General features: G+C 41.2%; 1 protein-coding gene across 2 annotated transcripts in view; it reads right to left on the bottom strand.

Annotated features, from left to right (window-relative positions):
- Window positions 1-15,819, bottom strand: part of LOC129697127 (kelch-like protein 29) — a 388,072-nt gene that overhangs the window by 208,513 nt on the left and 163,740 nt on the right. For both annotated transcript variants that reach the window (XM_055635374.1, XM_055635375.1), the window contains exon 2: window positions 15,404-15,719. In XM_055635374.1, the coding sequence (XP_055491349.1) occupies window positions 15,404-15,676 (273 nt within the window). In that variant the 5' untranslated portion in view covers window positions 15,677-15,719. The remainder of the gene's footprint in view (window positions 1-15,403; window positions 15,720-15,819) is intronic.

A 15,819-nucleotide genomic window follows, 5' to 3' on the forward strand; every position in this document is an offset into this window, starting at 1 on the left:
GAAGAAGAGTCTTGACAACAAAACGCCACCCATTCCTTCTTTCCAGAGATGCTGCTTATCCCGCTGAGTTCAGCATCTTTTGTCTATCATCAGTTTAAGCGGGGTCAAGGAAAGAGCGTTCACGTCGTGGCCCTGTTTCCACCAATCTTTCCACCACCACGCACAAGAAGCACAAGAAGCGACAAGACAGACACCATTGTATGCAGATGCCGAGAGGTGTGTTCAGCTCTGGCTGAACAACTTCTAATCCTGTGTGTGGACTCGATAAGAAGAAGATCAGTTTAAGCCAGCATCTGCAGTTCCTTCCTACACATTGGGTATTAGACATTGTTTATATGGCCTTCGGCAAAGTCTTTGATAACATTCCACATGGTAAGCCTCTTGAAAGGTTAGACCACATGGGATCCAGGGAAAGTTAGCTAATTGGATGCATGATTGACTTGATGGTAGGAAGAAGAGAGTGATTATGGGTCGTTGTTTTATAGTGGAGGCCCGCGATTAGTACTGACTTTCGAGTCGGTGCTGGTCCAATTGTCATTTGTTCTTCACATCGACGTCTTTGATGAGAATATTCAAGGCATCATTAGTAAGTTTGCAGGTAAAACTAAAATAGGTAGTATTGTAATTATCAAGATTTACACCAGGATCTTGATTAACTGGACAAGTAAACCGAAAAATGGCAAATTAAGTTGAATTCAGATATGTTTGAGGTGCTGCATTGTGGGAAGTTAAACCAGGGCTGGATCTTCATAGTGAACGGTATGGCCCAGGGGAGTGTTGTACATAATTCCCATGAAAGTGGTACGGAGTGGCGAAAGTTTTTGACATGCTGACCTTTATCACTCTGGCCACCGAGAATAAAAGTTGGGATCTTACTTTGTAGTGGTACAAAACGTTGGTGTAGCCACACCAATAGTGAGAATGGTGGAAATCAGTATTGCTCAGTCTGCTTTAGGAAAGATGCCTTGAAACTGGAAAGACTGCCGAGAAGATTTACATGCATGCCTCCAGGTCTCAAAAGTTGCAAGGAGAGGTTGGGCAGGCTACTTTATTCCTTGCTACTCATTTATGCTATTTTATTCCTTCAGCATAGACCAAAAGATAACTTTATAGCGATTTTAAAAATCATGAGCACACAACCTTTTCCCTATGGTTGGGTAATCAAGAACTGGAGAGGATTGGGCAGGTACAAGGAAAGAAAAGATTTAGGGGGATATGGGTCAAGTGGATGGCGGCACCTGTCGGCAGCAGCCTCTACAGTCCGTCTGTCTTTTTTTTCTTTGTGTCCTGTTAAGTGGATGTCTTGGTTTTGTTTTTATATTATTTTTGGCTGTGTATATGTCGGGGATGGGGATGGGGGGGGGGGACTTTTTAATCTCTTCCCTGTATGGGGACCCGACTTTTTCCTTGTCCATTCCTCGTTGCCGTTGTCGTTAGGCCTAACATCATGGAGTCGGCGGCCTCCAACCAGAATCGACCTAGGGCTCCAGTTGCGGAACCTGTGGACTCACCATCGTGGAGCTGGCCGACTTTGGAGTACGGAGCGCTGTAGTGGCGTGCGGCTGCGACCCGACTTCAGAGCTTGGGGGCTCCGGCTGCAGGCTCGATGGATGGTAAAATCAGGAGCTTGCAGGTCCCTGGTGGGAGACCGCTTTTCGGAGCTCCCTCAACGGCAACTTCGCCCGCCCGAATCACGGGGTTAAAAACGACCCGGAGCGGGGTCTTACATCGCCCGGTGAGGCTTTAACGGCTGCGGGACTTACCATCGCCCGCTGGGGGCTCCAACATCAAGACCCGGAGTAGGGCCTTAAATCGCCCGGCGCAGCCTTAACGGCCGCGGGACTTACCATCGCCCACCGGGAGCTTTAACATCGGGAGAAGGATAAAGAACAGGGGAGAGACAAGACTTTGCCTTCCATCACAGTGAGGAGGTGTTTGGAGATTCACTGTGATGGATGTTTGTGTAAATTGTGTTAATTGTGTGTCTTGGTGTTTTTTCTTGTTCGTATGACTGCAGAAATGAAATTTTGTTTGAACTTGGGTTCAAATGACTGTAAACGGCATTCTATTTCTGATTCTGATTTCAGCAGACGAAAAGTTACATATCAACTGTGTGGCTTTTTGCACAGTTAACACTCTTTTTGCACAGTTAACACTCTACTAACTCTATCAATCCTCATCTATATAATCAACAGTCTCATACTTACACAATTTTCACCCAGATTTTCTTTTCTGGAAATCACTACAATAAGAATTACATGGTGATAGCTTATTCTCAGAATAATAATAATTATCTATAAAATAATTTATTCAAATCCAAGATTAATCTTAGATTTGACGATTTCTAATTTTATACTCATGTACTTTGATTCTTTGTTCAGAATAATTTCAATAGCCTGCGTGCTGATATTATCCTCTCCTTCTAGTTCTTTATAACGAGCAACACATTTCCATTTTACAATAAATGGAAGGGTTTATTGTCAAGAATTGTACTTTGTGACTTCAATACAACATTATTACTGTCACTTCAAACCAATTCAATGATTATTAAGTGCATTTTATCACTGGGTGCTAATGTTGTTAACATTGCTGAACTGTGATAACAAAGTTCATTAGGACTTGGAGAAAAGCAATCGTCGACTACTTGTGTTTATATTGCAATTAAAATAGAAATAGATAAATATAGCACAGGAACAGATCCTGCTAATCTTATCCCGTAGGTGATTCGTATCTCCCTATGCCTTGCTTGTGTCTAAATGCCTCACAAGCATTGATACAGTGTCTGCTTCTACCTCTTTATGTCACAGGCTCCAAGCATCTGCCACATTGGAAAAATAGTTGCTTCGGAATTTTCTTTAGAATTTACTCCGTCTCACCGTAGATCCATGTTTTTTTTAATATTTGACCTTTCAATCCTGGAAAAATCATTCTGACTACTCTAACTGTATGCTATCTCATCATTTTATACACTTCTTTCACCTCTCCCTTCAGCCTTGATGTTCCAGAAAAAACAATCCGAGATTGTCCAACCTCAGTTTATTGTTAATATCCTCTATTCCAGGCAACATTCTGATGAACATCGTCTGCACCCTCTCCAAAGCCTTCACATTCCTCCCGTAATGGAGCAACCAGAGCTGCACACACAATTATAAATGTGGTCCAATTATAAATGTGGTTAAACCTTCAGCCAGCTGCAGTGTGACTTCCTGACGTTTGTACTCTACATCACAACTGATGGAAAAAATGGTGTATGCTCTCTTTACCACCTTATCAACTTTATCTGTTGTTTTCAGGGAGCTACGGACTTGCACCCCAAAATCCCACTATCCAGCAATGTACCAAAGGCTCTAACCACTTATTATATAGTTTTCTTTTACATTTAACCTCTCAAAGTTGCGCACCACACTCTTGTACTGATTAAACTCCGTCTGCTATTTCTCTCCCCTTATTTCCGATTGGTATATAGCCTGCTGAATCCTTGGACAACTTTCCTCATTGTCCACAACTGACAATTTTCGTGCCATCTGCAAATTCACCTATCAGTCCACCTCCAGTGTTGTCCAAATAAATTGTGTTTTTCACAAAAAACAGAGGCTACATCACTGATTCTTAGAGATCATTACTGTCCATGCTGACCAAATATTCCAAGTAGGATTAGGCCAATATGCCAACTTATATGGCATAACTCCCATTTCCATGCTGCAAAGCTCTACAAGTCTATAACACCACTGGACACAGACCTCCGGTCAGAATAATACCTTCACCGCTGCCTTCAGTCTTCTATAGCCAAGCCAATTTTGAATCTGATCCCTTTATACCTTGCGTAAGCAATCAAATAATTTCATTGTGACATGTCGCATGTGACAACAAAATATTCAATTCAATTCAATTAAAGTGCCTGAATCTTCTGGGTAATACTATAAAATGTCTGCTGCAATATGAACAAATCACTGATTCACTGGGAAAGTGGGAATGGAAAAGGTAAAGCAAAGATGGGATTGCCTTTGTTCGCCATGGGAGATGTTGCCACAAAGAGGGGTTGTGGACAATGGATATTGCTGATGATCGATGGGTAATCTAAAGTATCTTAGAAGCAATGGTACTTTTAGAATACTGAATGGGGAATTTGGCAGAAGGAGTGGGGAAAACATGTGTATTGCGGTTGCATGAGCTTGGAGGTATCAGAAATTGGGAAGGATGATCTGTTCAAAGGGGAGTTGGGAGTAGTGGGAGGGGGACTCCACCCTTGGTCTAAATGGAAGGGGAAGGGGTGGGAGCTGAAGTGCAGGTAATTAAACAAATGTTGAGAGTCCTGTCAAGTATGGCAGAGGGGAAACCATGGTTGAGGAAAAGGAGACATGTTGGAAGTACTTGTATCTCTACCAGTATTGTATATTGAACTTGGCACTTAGGATGCAGTCTCCAAATGGGAATCCAAATGTAAACTGGACAATTGCTTTGCAGAATAATTTCATTTAGACTGCAAGGTCAATTCTTATCAACTCTCAGCTCCACACTCAATGTGATCTTGAGGCCTTTTCCCTTCTGCTGTGGCTCCCCCAAGTATTACTACCACTCAATCCTCCCTCTCCAATCACCACTCAGCCCTATTAAAAGTCTACCCTCTCCCCCCCACCACCTCCTCTGCAGCCAATATTTATTTCTCTAACTTCTCCCAGTTCTGATGATAGGTCATTGACCAGAAACATTATTTCTACCTCCACAGATATTGCCTGGCTTGCTGGATACACCCCCATTTTCTGTCCTATTTTCATTAAACAAATCACATTCCTTCTGAACAGCACTTTGTTGAAGTTGTGAGAGGCTATTCACGCCATTGCGTATAATACTCAGTAACACAACATTTAGACAATATATTGCCTGCACTGTGTTGCAAGTAGCAGAACAAACACTAAGCACCATTACATAGATGATCCTACTGAATTCACAATAAAAATGTACATGCCTGTCTCTGAACTGACATTTGATATTCAAATGGAAAGATAGGCTAAGTAGACCATGGTTTAGATAGAAATCAAAATTCACTTTAAAACACCCAACAATACATCCCAACCCCAAATCTACCTGCTGCACTAGCATGCTGCACCTTATGTTAGACTAGAGAAAGCAGCTTGGTTGTTTCCCTGGTGCATAACAAGGTTGAGAGGAAATTTGGCAGAGATGTACAAGATCGTAGGTGATTTGTCTATGAATTTACAGGGTCGTGGAAAGGAAGTAAAGGAGGACAAACAAAATTGCTCATGGAGAGGCCTGGTATGGGCTCAACAGTAAAAACAGTCTCCTTTCATGTTGGAGCCATCCTAAGATCCTGTGACATCATTACTGCCAGCTGCTTTCACATGTCCCACTTGATGGCCAAAATGTCTTTGCATCTTGCAAACTGAACTAAATTTATCCAAAATACAGTTCATAGTTAGCAAGGTCAATTATTGGACAGTAGCACATATAGCAGGAAATAATGTCAAAGTGTTGTAATCATCCACATACCTCGACTGAAACAACAGGTAATAAAACAACTATGAATTGTGGTCACATACGTGCAGCAGTTCAGCCAATATATCAAGCACCTACTATTGCAACAGCAACAAAGATACATTTTAGCGTCCAAGACATGGTCACTAACTGTGTTTCCAAGCAAGAAAATGGATGCTTCAGCCAGTGGTGCCTGTAATATTACTTCGCATTCACTCCAGCCTTCATGTCACTAGCACTAAATTAGTTGTCAAACATGCTGCCTGAAACATGGCCAGAAGATTTTGCTTCCATGGGTAGTTCCTTGGCAAGCGACTCAACTGACTACACAAGATCTTTGAATGCCATCATCAAAGACACGCTGATAGACTCAAGCTGACACGGGTATGGATAATGGAGAGTGACCTCAAACACTATGGTCATAGTCTGTACTGAGTGCGCAGCATGCAAGATGTAGGACTGTCTGGCCATTGGTAAATGATGATGTGAATTGACAAAACATTTATTAGCTGAATATTCTTGAAGTATTTTGTTTTCATTTTATCCTGGCACGTGGACAATGCTGGCAAGAACACACTCATTACACGTTCCTAGTTTCCTCTAAAAGGGCAAGACAAAACCTTACCCAGTATTATTTAGTCAGGTAAGTAGAACTGCCAGATTTAAGTTTCACTCGGATGCTTGACCACATAATATATGCATGTTGAGGGAACGCTGAACAGACTTGATGAGATTATTGAGCAGGCTACTGAATTACTTACAGAAGGAATGTTGAATTCAATTTCATATTTACAAAGGCAGTGGAATAATCAATGATTTTATTTTATAAAAGCTCTAATAGCTGCAATTAAAAAAAAACATATTCCAGAATTTTGTCATTCTTTCAATAGACACCAGATCCTGATTTACTTTAATTCGATGGAACTATCCACTGATTTATTAATAAAGTTCTAAGCTACACACATTTAAAGAATGCACATTAATGTTAGTAATTTTAAATCAAAGGCTGACCCATGCGTGACTCCCCATCCCAGCACCTCATCCCCAGATTCGTCAACATATACGTACTTGGTCGGACTTTATATTAACTTTTTGGAGAATAATCCTTAAAGTTATCACAGTGGAGTTTACACATGACATTAATAATGAACCATATTAATTTATCCATGAACCAATTTAAATTGATCTCAAACATGACTGTTGTGTATTTTGTGTACTTGGAACTGACTCAAAAGAACTCTCAGATACAGGAGTAAACTAGCAAGCTTCTTTATTGCTGGACGCCATTCTGAGTCTCCTCCAGCGCATGCGTCCCCTTGCACAAGACATAACATATGCTAATTACATTATATACATTACACTGTTCCCCCTTTAGCTTGGAGGCGAATAACACCATTTCTAGTACGTTAAATATAATTGATTAACACAGTTGCAAAATTATATTATTACAGTCATCTTACATTACATCCTCATAACTGTAAACTGTATCTAAACTTAGCACTTATAATGGTTCATTCCACTCATCTTTCTAATCACTCTAGCTCTACCTGTATCTCTGCCTCTTCCCTTTTTAAATATCCTAATCTAATTTGCAGATTTCTTCCTGTTCTTGAAATTCTGCTAAAGTTAACATTTCCTCTGTTTCTGTTCTTTATCTGTAGGTGAGATCTGACAAATAACTGCAGGTTTTCGTTTTTCAGTCGCTCTCTGTCGCTCAATTTCCTGGCGCTACGTATTTATCTGCTCTTGTTGTATAATGACATTCTGCAATGCATAAACATTTGTCTTTTGCTCAGTGAAGGAAGCTCCATGCTGGACTATACTGAAGTGTCCTAATCGCAATCGGTCCTGCATACTTTTGTCTCGACCGACAAGCCTCTCTTCTTTAGACTTTTCTATTAACAATGTTTTGCTCATCGTCACACATTTATTTAACCGTTCTTTGCAACGTTTAAGCCTTTTTTGCTGTTCGTCTATTTGTCTTCTTAAATCACCTTTCTGGTTATTCATCAGGAAGTAGGATCTATACTGTCCTTGCAATGCAGCAGTGGCTTTGATTTGCACTCTGTATATTTCTCTTACTACATAAGCACGGTAGTGATACTGCACTACAACTGCTGTATAAATTGGTTTGAGGAAGTCTTTCCTATATCGTTTAAGTCTTTTGTATCGTTTCAGCCTTTTCTGTTGTGCGTCTATTTGTCTCCTTAGGTCTTTCCTATACCAACTCATACGGAGTACTGAATGCACTTTTACAGTAGATCTCTTTTGTTTAACCACCATACTCTTGTAGGCAGTTTGAATGGTAATAGTTGCATCCCTCATTGACTGATATTGCACAAACTGGGAATGCCCTATTTTACATGCTTTGTACCATCTCTGGATCGAAATGACTGCTTGTCGCATAGCTCTGTACCGTACCCTTAATCGGTAACCACGGTATGCAGCTTGCAGAGTGATTACAGCCGCCCTTTGCATCAAGAAATGCTTTTGTGATGCACATTCCTATGAATGACTTAATACGGCGTGCTGCCTTGGTTTTCTCTACCAATACTCTGGCTTTGATCCCACGGTATAAGGCCTAAATACAAATCACTGCTTCTCTCAAACTCTTATACAGTCTCACTTAGACATCTCTTATCTGGCATGCTCTGTATCGTTGCTCTACCGCAATGGCAGACCAGCGTAGTTTCTTAAAATACTGACGCTGTTTATACATCTGATAATAAGTCTGTATGACCTTGACAGATTTATGCATGCCCCGCAGTTGCCTTCGAACAAGCATTCCACGGTAGGCTGCCTGAAGCAGTACAACGCTTCTGCGTACCTTCATGTAAGTTTTGCGATCACTTTCCATTTGAAAGTGTGCCCTATAATGGGTTTGCACTATTATAGCTGCCAATCTCATTGCCTTGTATTGATGGTATACTATGTGCCTTCTAAATGCTGCTTGTATTACCGTTGCTGCCTTCTGTTTGTACCAGATTTCTTTCCGTACATTCATACCCCTGAATGCAGCTTGAATAGCTAGGGTTGCCCTTTGGATGGCATTTTCTCTTTGCCTTTGACTTCTGCCACTTTGCATTTGCCCTTTGTCCCTTAGCACTTGACCTGTGTCATTTTGCACTTGACTTGTGTCCCTTAGCACTTGACCTTTGTCCTTTGTCCTTTTACACTTGACCTTTGTCCTTTTGCACTTGACCTTTGTCCTTTTGCATTTGACCTTTGTCCTTTTGCAATTGACCTTTGTCCTTTTGCATTTGACCTTTGTCCTTTTGCACTTGACCGTTGTCCTTTTGCACTTGACCTTTGTCCTTTGAGCGACTCTCTGCCCTCTTTAGTTCAGGCTCCTTGTCTCTGGATACCCTTGGAGGTTTTGGCGAGAAATGAGCCATTAAAGCCTCCTTACACTCCTCATACATTTTATCTGTGGGCTTTGCTGGCAGGAGTAACATACGTAAGGTTTGATAACCCTCTCTTCCTAAGCCTAATATGAACCATGCTCTCTTCTTCTCCTCTGCAGCGATATCATTGGAAATGAAACAAGCCTACAAGACTTTGGTCCATTTCACAAAATTACACCCATAATCTAACTGCGGCACGTTTCCTACAATTTGAAAAGCCATGCTACCTGTTGCTATTCAGGTGCACTATCTTCTTTTCTCTCACTGTGTATTCTGCACTAGACTTAATCCTTCTACACACTAAGAAGTGATCCAGCCCACTGACTATTATTAATTCTTATAATAATAGATTTATACTATTAACCAACATTTCATGTTAATAGACATTTAGAACATTTTAACCATATTCCTGCTACGCACACAGATTTACTATTAATAACAGTGACCAATGCATTACATCCAAACAGTCCCGCTTTTACTGTGAAGGAATAGTGAACAACGCATTACATTCTACAGTCCTGCTTTTACTTTGAAGAATTTCACCGGTCCAGCTTGTCGGCCTATGGACTCCGGTGCCTTCTCGACCTCTCGAGCTGTCCCCACCGGTACTTTTGCTGTTGGCCTCGCCAGACCTCCACTTTTGTTGCTTTGCTGGCTCCTCCAGGCTTCACCGTTACTTTTCCTGACTGGGCTGAAGTGCTTGAGTGCTGTCCTGCTTCTCTCATGCGGACCCACTCTTTGCTCGGGGCTGGACTTCCTCTCACGTCCGGGCTTTCCCCCTCGGCCAGTCCGCTTCTCTTGCGCGGCCGGACCCTCTCTTCTGCTCACGGTCGGGCTGACTCTGCTCCCGACCAGGCTTTCTCTGCTCAAGGCCGTCTCTTGTGACCGGGCTTTCTCTCACGACCGGTCTACTTCTCACGCGTGGCCGGGCTTTTTTTTCTCGCTGCTGGTCCACTTCTCACGCGGCCGGCTTTCTCCCTTCAATGGGCTGGCTCTTCTCCCAGCCGGGCTGACTTCGTTTCGTCGGTGGCTTCACTGGACCTGCCCGTGACCTACCCGGTACTAGGCCCTCACTCGACGTCGTTGGCGGCTCCTGGGCCTGGCTGTGGGCTACACAGCCCTGGAAAACGTCCGAAGTCGGTGGCAGCTGCTGGGCCTCTTCTGCCCCTTTGCCTTGGCTAAACAGCCCTGGAAAATGTTCCAGGTAAGTTGACACCGTCGCTGTCCTGCTGGTTAGGCTTCCAGCTTTCGGCTGCTTTCTTCGGTGACACTTACTTACTGCCCCACTTGTTTTCCTTGCTTCCTGTTCCGACCTTGCTTTTCTTTGGCGCCAATCCAAAACCGTTTGGCGCCAAATCTTTTGCCTTGGTGCCGTTCCACTTTTTTTTCCAAACACAACCTTATTTTTTTCTGACAGTCCTTCTTCTTTCCTTTTCTGTTCTTTTATCCTCTTTGTACTGTTGTTGTGTGTTTTGGTGTAACAATTCACCTAAAACCTATACAAAGATTATTCAGCTTGAGGAATTTGACAAAAAGAAAACAACTCAGTCTAAAATGAGTAACAATCCGAAGGACGACATCTTGCCACGTAGACACAACATAGAGATAGCCTGACAAAACTCGCCGACTTGTACAGCTGATGTTTTAAATGCAGTCCCCGGCATAGAGGGATCTGCAGGCCTCTCTTGTCCCGCTCGCAAACAACTGCGACACAGCTCCGTATCTACAGTTCAAACTGTTAAACAATCCTGCGTGTTGCAAAACAGTCCTGTGGGTGAGTTCACAACCTCTATCCCACCCTCGTCGCCAATTGTAGAGTATTTTGGGTACTTGGAACTGACTCAAAATAACTCTCAGATACAGGAGTAAACTAGCAAACTTCTTTATTGCAGGACGCCACTGAGTCTCCTCCAGCGCATTCATCCCCTCGCACAAGACATAACATATGCTAATTACATTATATACATTACATATACATTAATAATCCTTAAAGTTACCACAGTGGAGTTTACACATGACATTAATAATGAACCATATTCATTTATCCATGAACCAATTTAAATTGATCTCAAACATGACTGAAGGAATTGTTTTGCATGGATAAATTATTTTTTCCACAAAGACCAATGACACATGTACTTAGACAGAAAAGGAGAAATTAAACTACCCTTAAAACTACTCTTAAAAGTTACTTTTAAGAATCATTTTGAGGGGTAATTTTAATCTCTCTATTTCTGGCCGCCTCTCCCCCGCAACCAAGCATTGAGGGGACGGGACCCAACGGGTCCCACTTGGTCTAGTATAACTCTAAAATGCCGATCTTGTATGTGTGTATATGTGTGTGTTTTTACATCTTCGCGAAAAAACGACGCAGTAACTATATTATTTATATCAACTACCTTCTGTGGCAGAGAATTCCACAGATTCACCCCTCTCTGTGTAAAAAATGATTTTCTCATCTCGGTCCTAAAAGACTTCCCTCTTATCCTTAAACTGTGACCCCTTGTTCTGGACTTCCCCAACATCGGGAATAATCTTCCTGCTTCTAGCCTGTCCAACCCCTTAAGAATTTTGTAAGTTTCTATAAGATTCCCACTCAATCTTCTAAATTCTAGCGTGTACAAGCCGAGTCTATCCAGTCTTTCTTCATATGAAAGCCCTGCCATCCCAGGAATCAATCTGGTGAACCTTCTCTGTACTCCCTCTATGGCAAGAATGTCTTTCCTCAGATTAGGAGACCAAAACTATACGCAATACTCCAGGTGTGGTCTCACCAAGACCCTGTACAACTGCAGTAGAACCTCCCTGCTCTTATACTCAAATCCTTTTGCTATGAATGCTAACATACCATTTGCTTTCTTCACTGCCTGCTGCACCTGCATGCCTACTTTCAATGACTGGTGTACCATGACACCCAGTCTCGTTGCATCTCCCCTTTTCCTAATCTGCCACCATTCAGATAATAGTCTACTTTCCTGTTTTTGCCACCAAAGTGGATAACCTCACATTTATCCACATTATACTGCATCTGCCATGCATTTGCCCACTCACCCAACCTATCCAAGTCACCTTGCAGCCTCCTAGCATCCTCCTCACAGCTAACACTGCCCCCCAGCTTCGTGTCATCCGCAAACTTGGAGATGTTGTATTCAATTCCCTCATCCAGATCATTAATATATATTGTAAATAGCTAGGGTCCCAGCACTGAGCCTTGCGGTACCCCACTAGTCACTGCCTGCCATTGTGAAAAGGACCCGTTTACTCCTACTCTTTGCTTCCTGTCTGCCAGCCAGTTCTCTATCAACATCAATACTGAACCCCCAATACCGTGTGCTTTAAGTTTGCATACTAATCTCTTATGTGGGACCTTGTCGAAAGCCTTCTGAAAGTCCAGATATAACACATCCACTGGTTCTCCCTTATCCACTCTACTAGTTACATCCTCGAAAAATGCTATAAGATTCGTCAGACATGATTTACCTTTCATAAATCCATGCTGACTTTGTCCAATGAATTCACCACTTTCCAAATGTGCTGTTATCCCATCTTTAATAACTGACTCCAGAATTTTCCCCACCACCGATGTTAGACTAACTGGTCTGTAATTCCCCGTTTTCTCTCTCCCTCTCTTTTTAAAAAGTGGGGTTACATTAGCTACCCTCCAGTCCACAGGAACTACTCCAGAATCTAAAGAGTTTTGAAAAATTATCACTAATGCTTCCACTATTTCTGCGGCTACTTCCTTAAGTACTCTGGGATGCAACTTATCTGGTCCTGGGGATTTATCGGCCTTTAATCCATTCAATTTACCTAACACCACTTCCCGGCTAACCTGGATTTCACTCAGTTCCTCCATCTCATTTAACCCGCGGTCCCTTGCTATTTCCGGCAGATTATTTATGTCTTCCTTAGTGAAGACAGAACCAAAGTAGTTATTCAATTGGTCTGCCATGTCCTTGTTCCCCATGATCAATTCGCCTGTTTCTGACTGCAAGGGACCTACATTTATTTTAACTAATCTTTTCCTCTGCACATATCTATAAAAACTTTTGCAGACAGTTTTTATGATCCCTGCCAGTTTTCTTTCATAATCTATTTTCCTTTTCCTAATTAAGCCTTTTGTCCTCCTCTGCTGGACTCTGAATTTCTCCAAGTCCTCTGGTAGGCTGCTTTTTCTGGCTAATTTGTACGCTTCATCTTTTGTTTTGATACTATCCCTGATTTCCCTTGTTATCTACGGATGCATTACCCCTTCCCAGTTTTTAAATGCCTTCCATTGCATATCCACTGTCAACCCTTTAAGAATCAATTGCCAGTCTATCTTGGCCAATTCACGTTTCATACGCTCAAAGTCACCTTTCTTTAAGTTCAGGACCCTTGTTTCTGTATTAACAATGTCACTCTCCATCCTAATGAAGAACTCAACCATATTATGGTCACCTGCCCAAGGGCAGTGTGTTGCTCAACACACTGAGTAATCCTTCAGCAGTTTGTTTTGTGGTACACAGTTTAGTATATTGCAGGGAAACAGTAGAACTATAGTTGATCGCATAACGACACAATAGCAGCTCTGCAAACTAATTATCCCCAACGATTATGCAATTCTTCAAAAAATTATGTAAACTAAGCAATGGCCAAGAAAGCACAACAATGCCTCAACTTCCTTAGAAGGCTTAGGAAGTTTGGCACATCCCCAACAACTCGCACCAGCGAGTTTCTACAGATGCACCTTAGACAACATTTTATCAGGATACATCACAACATGGGTTTATATCAGCTCCATCCAACATCGGAACTTACTGGATTTCATCTTACACTAAACATTATACCCTTTATCCTGTAGCTGTCCACTGTGGACTGCTTGATTGCAATCATGTACAATGTTTCTGTTGATTGGTTAGCATGCAACAAAAGCTTTTCACTGTTGCTCGATGCACATGACAATAAACTAAACTAAACTAAACTAATTTTTGGCACAGGGTTGTCTTAGCAAGTCCATGAAATACCAGAACATACTAACAGATTCACTAGTTGGAATCTATCAACAGATCCAGGACTAGAATGTGTATAAGGAAATGCTGACATTCTAAACTAGCTGTTGCCCTAAATGCCCAAGTAAGTATGGCATAGGAACAATGATCAGCCATAAACACAGGAACCTGCTTATGGATGTCTGCATTACCAAAATGGAAGACATTTATAAAAAGTCAGACTGCAGGGAAAACAAAAGATTTCACAGTTGGAAGAACTTTATCCACGGTAATATAAAACACAATAAATAATTTAACTTTCACATGTGCATGTTAACTGCATGAGAGTCCAACATTTACACAGGTCCTTCTGGGAGAGTCTTAGAATGCAAGAAAGAGTATTTTTTCTTCACTTCCTGGAATCTGGTAGCTCATAGAACTGCAAACTGTGGAATCCTTTTGATTTTTGTAACACTGGAGAAGTATAGGAATGCTCTCAAAAAGTGGTTATATGGAAACATGTAAATTACCATTCCTGTTAGGTCATTACCATTGTCTGATCTTAGATTAGTCATATGAAGTGCAGAGGAAAAAATAATGGTATTTTTATATAATTTTCACATTTGTTCATAATATTTTGCTTTTTTTTTCTGATTTCATATCACCCTTGAATAAATTCTGTCTCATGGGTCAAATGCACATGATCATAACCCATTGTTGTAAGGAAGGAATTCTAATGGTTTGTTCTCTATTATTCATGCAGAAAAAGAGCAACAAATATACATGATGTGATATTGAACTGAGGAAGTGTTTGGAGTTTAAATGTAAAGATGGCTAATCGTTATAGAAAGAATTGAAAGAGGAGTTACAGGATGAAACCCCTTCCTGTGACAGATCGGTTTTCAGCATTAAATGGAAATTAATATGTTTCATCAGTCGCAGATCTGGAAGATGGTTTCATTATTAAGAACTTCTAATTCTTGGGATATACAGCTTCAGTTAATGTATGATTTTGCTGTTGAAGCAACTTTTAACATATCTCTTTTCATTGCATAATGTAACACTGTCAAAGTAACATTTCAAATAACCTGTAGATGAAATGACAAATGATATGAAAAAGTGGGTGCAATTTAGTGATCAGTAGTCATCCAGCAGTAAGACAGTCATTAATAGAAGCATACAATTATGAGTGGTTTTCATATATTAAACTGGATCATCTTGAGTTCACGTTTAAAATGGAGGATAAAAATTGTCACATTAATACATGGAAAAATGTACACAGATATTTGTATAATTATGGCTTAGAATTCATGAAATTAAAATTAAGTCAGGCATAAAGATATGACACACACTTCCAGTTGCCAAAGAATTTTGAAAATTATTCAGCTTTTGTGTTTTGTTCACCAGATCATGAAAGTCAGCATAAAATGAGCAGTAATCACAAGAACCAAAGGAGGTCAGAATATTTTTTCAACTGTATGCAATATAAAAATATACAAATCAATGGACAGTATTATCTGATAGCAATATCCCAACCTTAGACGTTGTTGTTGTGGAGGAAACGGAGCTGGACATTAAGCTTGTCATCATCTCATTGCTTGCTGTGGTGGAGACAGGTGTGACTGCAGTCAAGAGATGGGAGGGAACCATTGGGAGTGGCAGAAGAGCAGGTCGGTTGGTAATGCTGTTGGTGCTGGCAATGCCACTGGTGCAGTTGGTATTGTTTACATTGTTACAGCTGTTGATGCGCTCTTGCCAATCCCACCCACTGCGATAATCCCTCTCATACCGGCTGTGATGCCGTGACATCTCCAAAGTACACTTATATCCGTTCAAGGGAAGTCAACAGGATCTGGAATTTAAAATGAACACATATTAATGAATATAGGTATGGTTGACATTAAAAAATAAACTTTTGTTTACAAATAAGAATGCAGCTTATTGAGTTGCCA

This window comes from Leucoraja erinacea, chromosome 5 (assembly GCF_028641065.1).
Source record: "Leucoraja erinacea ecotype New England chromosome 5, Leri_hhj_1, whole genome shotgun sequence".
Classification (NCBI taxonomy): domain Eukaryota; kingdom Metazoa; phylum Chordata; class Chondrichthyes; order Rajiformes; family Rajidae; genus Leucoraja; species Leucoraja erinaceus.